The sequence below is a fragment of the Scardinius erythrophthalmus genome (genome assembly GCF_964197995.2).
Source record: "Scardinius erythrophthalmus genome assembly, chromosome: 18".
Lineage (NCBI taxonomy): Eukaryota > Metazoa > Chordata > Actinopteri > Cypriniformes > Leuciscidae > Scardinius > Scardinius erythrophthalmus.
The window spans coordinates 4,366,253-4,375,697 of NC_138238.1; the positions used below are offsets into that span (position 1 = coordinate 4,366,253).

The following is a 9,445-nucleotide window of genomic DNA, read 5'->3' on the forward strand; positions in this document are numbered from 1 at the left end:
GATCTACTTCAGTTGGTGACTTTTGACACTTGATATTGAAGCATTGGCTGATATTTCTCAACTGCTATAGTTGCAACTGCTTAATGTTAGACAAAATATATATATATATATATATATATATATATATATATATATATATATATATATATATATATATATATATATATAGTACCAGTCAAAAGTTTGGAAACGTTACTATTTTTAATGTTTTTGAAAGAAGTTAGTTAACTAACTAACCCTAACTATGCTCATCAAGCCTGCAGTAAAAAAAAAACAAAAAAAAAAACAGTAATATTATGAAATATTATTACAATTTAAAATAATGGTTCTCTTTTTTAATATATTTTAAAATGTAATTTATTTTTGTGATGCAAAGCTGAATTTTCATCAGCAAGTACTCCAGTCTTTGGTGTCTTATGATCCTTCAGAAATCATTCTAATATGATGATTTGATACTCTTGATTTGATGCTGAACTGGAAACAGTTGTGCTGTTTAATATATTTTTTTGGAATATTTTTTTCAGGATTCATTGATGAGTAAAACGTTAACAGCATTTATTCATAAAAACAGCATTTATTCAAAATAAAAACATTTCTAACAATATAAATTGTTACCATCACCTTTTATCAATTTAACGCATCCTTGTTGAATTAAAGTACTAATTTCTTAAAAAAAAAAAAGTAATTGTTCCCAAACTTTTGAACAGTAATGTATATTGTTACAAAAGATTTCTATTCTAAATAAATAGTTCTTTTTAAACTTTTTATTCATCAAATGTATATATATATATGTATGTATGTGTATATATGTATGTATGTATATATGTACAGTGAGGAAAATAAAGTATTTGAACACCCTGCTATTTTGCAAGTTCTCCCACTTGGAAATCATGGAGGGGTCTAAAATTGTCATCGTAGGTGCATGTCCACTGTGAGAGCTAGAATTCTGACCCTCAAAGACCTGTTAATCTGCCTTTAAAATGTCCACCTCCACTCCATTTATTATCCTAAATTAAATGCACCTGTTTGAGGTCGTTAGCTGCATAAAGACACCTGTCCACCCCATACAATCAGTAAGAATCCAACTACTAACATGGCCAAGACCAAAGAGCTGTCCAAAGACACTAGAGACAAAATTGTACACCTCCAAAAGGCTGGAAAGGGCTACGGTGAAATTGCCAAGCAGCTTGGTGAAAAAAGGTCCACTGTTGGAGCAATCATTAGAAAATGGAAGAAGCTAAACATGACTGTCAATCTCCCTCGGACTGGGGCTCCATGCAAGATCTCACCTCGTGGGGTCTCAATGATCCTAAGAAAGGTGAGAAATCAGCCCAGAACTACACGGGAGGAGCTGGTCAATGACCTGAAAAGAGCTGGGACCACCGTTTCCAAGGTTACTGTTGGTAATACACTAAGACATCATGGTTTGAAATCATGCATGGCACGGAAGTTTCCCCTGCTTAAACCAGTACATGTCAAGGCCCGTCTTAAGTTTGCCAATGACCATTTGGATGATCCAGAGGAGTCATGGGAGAAAGTCATGTGGTCTGATGAGACCAAAATAGAACTTTTTGGTCATAATTCCACTAAACGTGTTTGGAGGAAGAAGAATGATGAGTACCATCCCAAGAACACCATCCCTACTGTGAAGCATGGGGGTGGTAGCATCATGCTTTGGGGGTGTTTTTCTGCACATGGGACAGGGCGACTGCACTGTATTAAGGAGAGGATGACCGGGGCCATGTATTGCAAGATTTTGGGGAACAACCTCCTTCCCTCAGTTAGAGCATTGAAGATGGGTCGAGGCTGGGTCTTCCAACATGACAATGACCCGAAGCACACAGCCAGGATAACCAAGGAGTGGCTCTGTAAGAAGCATATCAAGGTTCTGGCGTGGCCTAGCCAGTCTCCAGACCTAAACCCAATAGAGAATCTTTGGAGGGAGCTCAAACTCCGTGTTTCTCAGCGACAGCCCAGAAACCTGACTGATCTAGAGAAGATCTGTGTGGAGGAGTGGGCCAAAATCCCTCCTGCAGTGTGTGCAAACCTGGTGAAAAACTACAGGAAAAGTTTGACCTCTGTAATTGCAAACAAAGGCTACTGTACCAAATATTAACATTGATTTTCTCAGGTGTTCAAATACTTATTCGCAGCTGTATCATACAAATAAATAGTTAAAAAATCATACATTGTGATTTCTGGATTTTTTATTTTTTTTTTGATTATGTCTCACAGTGGACATGCACCTACGATGACAATTTCAGACCCCTCCATGATTTCTAAGTGGGAGAACTTGCAAAATAGCAGGGTGTTCAAATACTTATTTTCCTCACTGTATCTGTATGTGTATATATATATATATATATATATATATATATATATATATATATATATATATATATATATATATATATATATATATATATATATATATATACATATATACATATATACATATACATATACGTCTGCCTGTTCTGTTCTTCCAACCCATTTGCATTTTCTCCTTTTCTTTTTCATTCTTTCTTTTCTTTTTTTTTTCATCTTCAGCAGTGACACAGCTAGAGAAGTAGTTAAAGATTTCTTGTTCTCTCTCATAGTTCATTAGTGACGGCCTTTATTGAACTAAGTGAATAAAGCGTCTTTACGTCTCTAATATCCTCCTAATGTCGTCTCAGTGTGGCGGAGTTAAAGACCTGTGATTAAGTTTATCATCTGAAGTTTAAGTGCTACCTCGCCTCAAGCTGAATGGTGTTTTAGTTCTGCGTCTCGATGTGCGAGGGATCGCATCAGGAATTACATTATTCTGAGTTCAACTAGCTGGTTTAATGCTTCATTTTCTACAGGCTGTTGTTAAGAACAACCACACTCATTTAAATATGATAATAAATTAAAATGAATGAATAGAACATGACCATGGTCTTTATTAAATAGACAGTGGCTGACATGATTTTCTCTCATTTCAGAGTGTTCCTGCGAGCCATCAATCAATACGCCGCTGTTCTCAGCAAGAAGTTCCTCGATCAAACCAACTTTGAGCTGCAGGTGAGACTTAAAGTACATCAAATCTGTTGGACGTTGTTGCCTGGAACACAAAAGGATTTTTTTTTCCCCATTCGCTATCATTGAATGTTAAATCTCCTTTTGTAGAGGTGTCAAAATTAATAGTTTCTACGATGCATCGCGATAGGACGATTCGGTATCGGTTCAGTAATAGACCATAGCCAATTATAATGTACTGACGCTTTTCTGACTTCATTTGTCGCGGTAGCATACAATGGCAGAGGGAGGTGAGACGCGAGTGAGAGAAAATTAAAAATGCTCCAACTACTTTAAAAGCCTACATCTGGGCACATTTCGGCTTTTATGAACAACTGGGTAAGCACGACCTGCAGAAGAAACACGCTGTGTGCGCTCATGTCACGCACAAATAGAATATGCAGGAGATAACTTGATAAACCACGTTTCACCCCGAGCTGTTAACACCTGGCAGAGTCTGACTGCTTTAGAGATGGATGAGCTCCAACGTCACCCGAATACGTAGCCAAAAATAAATCATCCACCCGCCCCAAATAATTTTCTCTGATTTAAGTATCCGCACCCGATTGTCAAATTACAATTATTCTGTGTTGTTACGCGTGATTATAAATGGATGATCGTCACCTTCAACAGCGAACTCGGCGACGGTTGATGCGCTCATCTTTAATGGTAACATTATACACTGATTAATGAGCGCTGCTTTTAAATGAACATTTCTTTAAAACAAAATTTATTTGACAGATTTTCCTTCTCTTAATGGCATAAACAAGCTTTACTCCCTTGAAACTTAAACTGGAATGTCACTGTTTCTGTCACTGCGACTTCCCGAATAGGCGAGCACACGCACACACACGCGCGCACACAGCACTTTTGAAGGAAAATTTAAAATTGAGGATGCGGTGCATCGTGATATCGAATTGAACTGAATCGATGACATGATAATCGTAATCGAACCGAACCGTGAGACCAATGTCGGTTCACACCCCTAGTTCATTGCAAGAAAGAACTAGAAAAATACATTTATAATGCATTTAGACTAGTAAAGTGCTACCAAAAGGCACTGATAATAACATATAGGCCTTGTTTCATAGACAGGGCTTAGATTAGGCCAGGATTAGGCCTTAGTTCAGTTAGGACATTTAAGTAGCTTTTATAAACGTGTCTTAGGAAAGAATATTGTATGTCTTGAGACAAAACAATGGCACTGACATATTTAAAGACTTTCAGTTAAAACAGCTCAAACGTACATTTTAGTCTTGGACTAGGATTAAGCATTGTCTGTGAAACCGGAGGATAGTGTTGTTTATGAAAGCACACCTTTTAATCGTGACTATCTGCCCGGTTGTGTTAGAGGAAGTTCCAGCAGGGATCATTAAATTTCTTTCTACCAGAATAACTCATGACAGGCTAATGGGCTGCAATTTCCGAGCGTCTGATTTGAATATTTGAAGCGGCTCTTCTCTTCTCTGAGCATTGTGCTTGTGTTGCTTGTCGCTGTTGGCTCATGGTTATTCTTAATCTCAGTATTCATTTTACCCATGAAACCATCTGGCGATGCACACTTTGGCTTTCAGAAGCCAATAAATTATTATGAGGTTATTGTTGTGAGTGGCATCAGCTCTTCTGCTCAAATAGCTGGTTGCACTGTGTCTATTGCTCATACTTCAGATCCTTCACAATTACTATTAATCTAGTGTGCATAACTTGTCATCATTTGTGCTACAGACATAAATGATCAAACTTCTGAAATCTCATGATTTGAAAGGATTTTCTAATTCTATTCTAATATGTAATGATATTAAAGTGCCCCATTATGCTATTTTAAAGGCTCCTAATTTGGTTCTGTAGGTCTCCTTCAATAGGTTTACATGCATCCAAGGTAAAACAAAACACTTACATTTTCTCATATACATAGCAGCATTACCTTTTTCCTACTGTGTTTAAACAGTCTTCCCAAACCCCCTCCTTTTTGAGAGCTTCCTCTGCTCTGATTGGTCAGATGGTCTTGTCTGTTGTGATTGGTCGACCACTTACAGCATGTGCCAGAAATTAAACAAACGTTACCATATGTGAATTTCAGCTCTTCCTCAGCACTTGATACACAGTGACAATAACTCAATTTATCTGCACTTTGATCATTAAAACTTTGCAGACCTTTTACATTCACAAATGGATATATTACACACTATATGAAATATAATATCTGGGGGGAAAAGCATAATGGGGCACTTTAATGCAGGATGATTTAAGGGCTTTTCACACCGAGAACAATAACTATATTAACATCCACACTAAAGCATGATAATGTTCTGTTTATTATAAGTGTGTGCCACCGTTATGACATGTACCACTTTAAATGCTTGAATCTCTTTTAAAGGCAGGTAAATCATTATTTTTATCATTCATTAGCTGTTTCTCCGTGTCGTTATCATTAGTTGTAGAGAGTACTTCCCTATTACCTTAGAATTAGGATGATTATTGAAACGTAGATATTGTTATAGTTATCATCCCTGGTGTGAACGGCCCTTTAGTCTGTAATTATTTCAATTAGGAGCTGAAGTTTAATAATATTCTCCTTTTTTTTTTCTCTCAGTTGTGGAATAACTACTTCCACCTCGCTGTGGCATTCCTTACCCAGGAGTCTTTGCAGCTTGAGAACTTTTCAAGTGATAAACGGGCCAAGATCTTCCACAAGTAAGCATTGATATCACTGGCACCTACCCACAATGCACTGCTACAAAATTGTATAACATTAACCTCTCAACAGGAAGAACTACAGATGAAAAAGTATGTTTATGATGCTTGAATATAAAAAAAGCATCTGTTTGTCGTTCGGATGAGAGTTAGACGCGCCGCGTTGTCATATTGCATTTGCACTTATTCATTTAGCAGAGGCTTTTATTCAAAGTGACTTACAAATGAGGAACACAACAAGCAATTCTTCTTAACGAGGCAATAACGTGTGAAGTGCTTGTAATGCAAAGATTTAAACATCATTTAGATTAGGCATATATTAAAAAATACTGAAAGCATAGAAGCATATGGGGCCGAGAGAGGTGAAGGAAATGTGTTTTCCTGAAAACATGAACAGGTTCTGCATCACTGCTGAAAGCGTTCGAGAAGGAGAGACGGCAGGACTGAGTGAAAAGCCTCTTCTCGGTGTGTGTTTGCCTGTGGCGTGAGCTCATTCTCGTAGAGTCTGTCAGGACTCTTCAGCCTCTCAGGAACACGGGGACACGTTTCCAAAACCACACATTTTCTCAGGACATGCGCAGTGCTGGTGTCAGGAGCCGCAGCTCCTTCTGGGAGACGTTTTTGCCTTTAGGTTTTGGGGGAATTGCACAGATCTGGCGAATTCAAAAGAAATGAATAACCAACAATCTCTGCAGAACATTTTTAAAATGGGATCATTTGAAGAAGCATAACACATACAGTATTTTGCAGATAAATGGGACCTGTACGGTATTAGATAATATCGATATATTGGCTATCGGATGATATCAGCAATCTTTTTCATTTATCCAGTTTTTGAATGTTTAACGGCTGATTATGGATATTTATTTATTTTTTGCTTATTTTAAGGTCTATATCTGGCACAAACAGATTTCTCGAAACATGCTACTGTTTCTATCTATCTATCCATCCATCCATCCATCCAGCATTCTATCCTTCTATCATTCTATCTATCATTCCATTGTTCTTTCTATCATTCTATCTATTGTTCTATCTATCTATCATTCTATCTATCGCTCTATCTATCTGTTGTTCTATAGTTCTATCTATCAATCGTTCTATCTATTTATTTATCCATCTATCCATCTATCTATCTATCTATCTATCTATTTATCTATCTATCTATCTATCTATCTACAGTATCCATCGTTCTTTCCATCCATCCATCCATCCATCCATCCATCCATCCATCCATCCATCCATCCATCCATCCATCCATCCATCCATCCATCCATCCATCCATCCATCCATCCATCCATCCATCCATCCATCCATCCATCTTTAATAAAGTAGCATATACTTTAAAATAAGTAATTTATTAGTAATCAGCCATAACATTTTGACAATGTCAAGTGTGAATATTCTGCAGATGCAAGTTTTGAGTTAACAATCTCTTTAATTTTAATACCAACTCATGCAAAAATAAAAGTGCACAAGCTCAACACATTGTCAGCTATAATGCAGTTTAATTTGTTTACTTGCTGACAGCATTTCAGCCTGATGACACTTCATGTCCTGGAATTCTACCAAAAAAAAAATAAGAAACCCAAAGTTGGCATTTTGAGGGCTTTTATCAGAAAATGTGCTGATGTCTCCAGGATGCTGCGTCTCATTTTTATAACAATCTGTTCGGCTACCCTGTCTTTGTTCTTCTGTGCTGTTTGCCCCCTGCTGTGCCTCTTTCAGAGTGATGTTTCATTCCTTCAGAGCCGTAGCCTTAGCTTTCATCCTTCCCTCAACCTTTCATCACTCCATTCTCCCAGTGTTCTGCTGGAAGTGTCATGTTGACCTCAGAGAGACTGCTGCTGACTCTTCAGTCTTCTCATTCTTTTTCCTCCTCTTTTCTTCTCATTCTGAGTCCAACCTGGCATCACAGTAAAGGAGCATTCAGGCCAAAGCTCACACACTCAGTACAGATGTAAGAAATACACAATACTTACTGGAGAACATGTTTTTGGTGTGCCATGCTGGTTGATTGGGGATTTGATGATGTTTTGTTGAATTTTATGGTTGATTAGTTGTTCTGGGTGGTTGCAGGGTGTTGCTACCCGGGTTTCTAGGGTGTTCTATAGATATGACTTATGATTTGTCCAATACCTCAAGTATAAGCAGGAGAGCTGGCGCTTTAGCAGACAACACTAGTCCCTCGCTCTTTTTCATCTGTCGCTGTATTACATTAGCATCTCTTTCCAGTGAACGTCCCGTGGGCTGGCAGGTGTGAGTGTTAACAGGCTCAGCTTACTCTTCTGTATGAGTGTGAGGACACACACCCTCGGCTGTCTGTCTCTTTCATTCTGTCACTGCGGACACCAGAGACACAAATTATAGAGTAGCGCTAAGCAGGAAACAGACCGACCCGTATGGGCGAGAGGCTATAGGCTGTATGCGAGAGGCTTTACTGAGTGTTAACTGGGCTCCGACGCACCTCGTCCTTGTCATCGTAAATTATGCCTGGATGAAAGCGTATTGACAAAGCAATCGATGGTGGCTCCGAATTCAGCCGAGGGCCACAGGCGTCCCCAAATGACAGTGGTAATGAATGGATGTCAAGCCCGCTGAGGCCGCTCAAGGTAAAGCTTAAGGGATGGGTCGCCATGCTGCTTACTTCACACTTTCTTTAAATGAGAGCACCGATTGGGCCATGTGACTTTGATTCTGAACAGCTTTTATTCCTCTCTCAGTATTATGAAGGTTAGCAAGTTGAAGCCATACATGTTTCTCAGTTCCAGGAGAATTTGAGATGCTTTACATTTTTATACTTTCAACTTTATGAAGTCATCTGTCTTTCTCTGATTTCTTCATATTTCTATTTATAGGTATCAAGACATGCGGCGACAGATTGGCTTTGAGATCCGAGACATGTGGTACAACCTAGGTGAGCTGCCATTTAAGAGATCATTATATTAGACAAAAAATAGTTGTGAAATGTATGTCTATTTGCAAGTGCATGACGAAAAACAAAAATATGTGAAAAAATGCAAGTTGTGGACATTTGTGATCCATACACATCACCTGTTACATTATTTAAATCACTAAAACAGTGGGACATTCTCAAACATGTAATGTGAAAACACTTGAAGTGACTTAATGTACTAAAACAGTGATATTAAAAGTTCAAATGCTCTATACACCTTATTAATGATGCATACTATATACAGGCGATCAATTGAACCCAGAATATGAATGCAATGTGCTTAAGTGTTTTATTTATAATGGTTTTCTATGGAAAACTGCTTAACAGGAAACTGGGTTGCGTTCATATTCTGGGCTCTTCTGCTTGCGTATGCATCATTGTTAATCATCATTAATGTGTATATTGAATTTAGTCTTTTAATATTACTGTCTTACTACTTTAGTACTTAGTAAAAACCTGGTAAAAAGGACTGGACGGCAATGGAAGAAAGCCATGTTTTGCCCTCCAGGCGGCCGTTCTTATAAGGGTGTGACGTCACATGAAAACTATGAATTGTAGAGACACAGACTTTACATTTTTTACACCCCTAAACAAAACGTACTGTGATTGGTTGCTTTTCTTGTCAGTCAGACTGCCTCTTGACCAATGAAAACTGTGATAGAGTCCAGACTTTCTGCCGTCAGTCTGAAGGTCTGCCTACAGTACGTGAGACTGTAAATGTCTTGACCGTCACTTTTTATGAATATATATAATGCATCG

General features: G+C 38.1%; 1 protein-coding gene across 10 annotated transcripts in view; it reads left to right on the forward strand.

Moving 5' to 3' along the window:
- dock1 (dedicator of cytokinesis 1) overlaps window positions 1-9,445 on the forward strand; it is a 230,549-nt gene that overhangs the window by 174,105 nt on the left and 46,999 nt on the right. For all 10 annotated transcript variants that reach the window (XM_081393664.1, XM_081393666.1, XM_081393667.1 and 7 more), the window contains 3 exons: window positions 2,967-3,045; window positions 5,633-5,733; window positions 8,589-8,647. In XM_081393664.1, coding sequence (XP_081249790.1) covers window positions 2,967-3,045; window positions 5,633-5,733; window positions 8,589-8,647 — 239 coding nt within the window. The remainder of the gene's footprint in view (window positions 1-2,966; window positions 3,046-5,632; window positions 5,734-8,588; window positions 8,648-9,445) is intronic.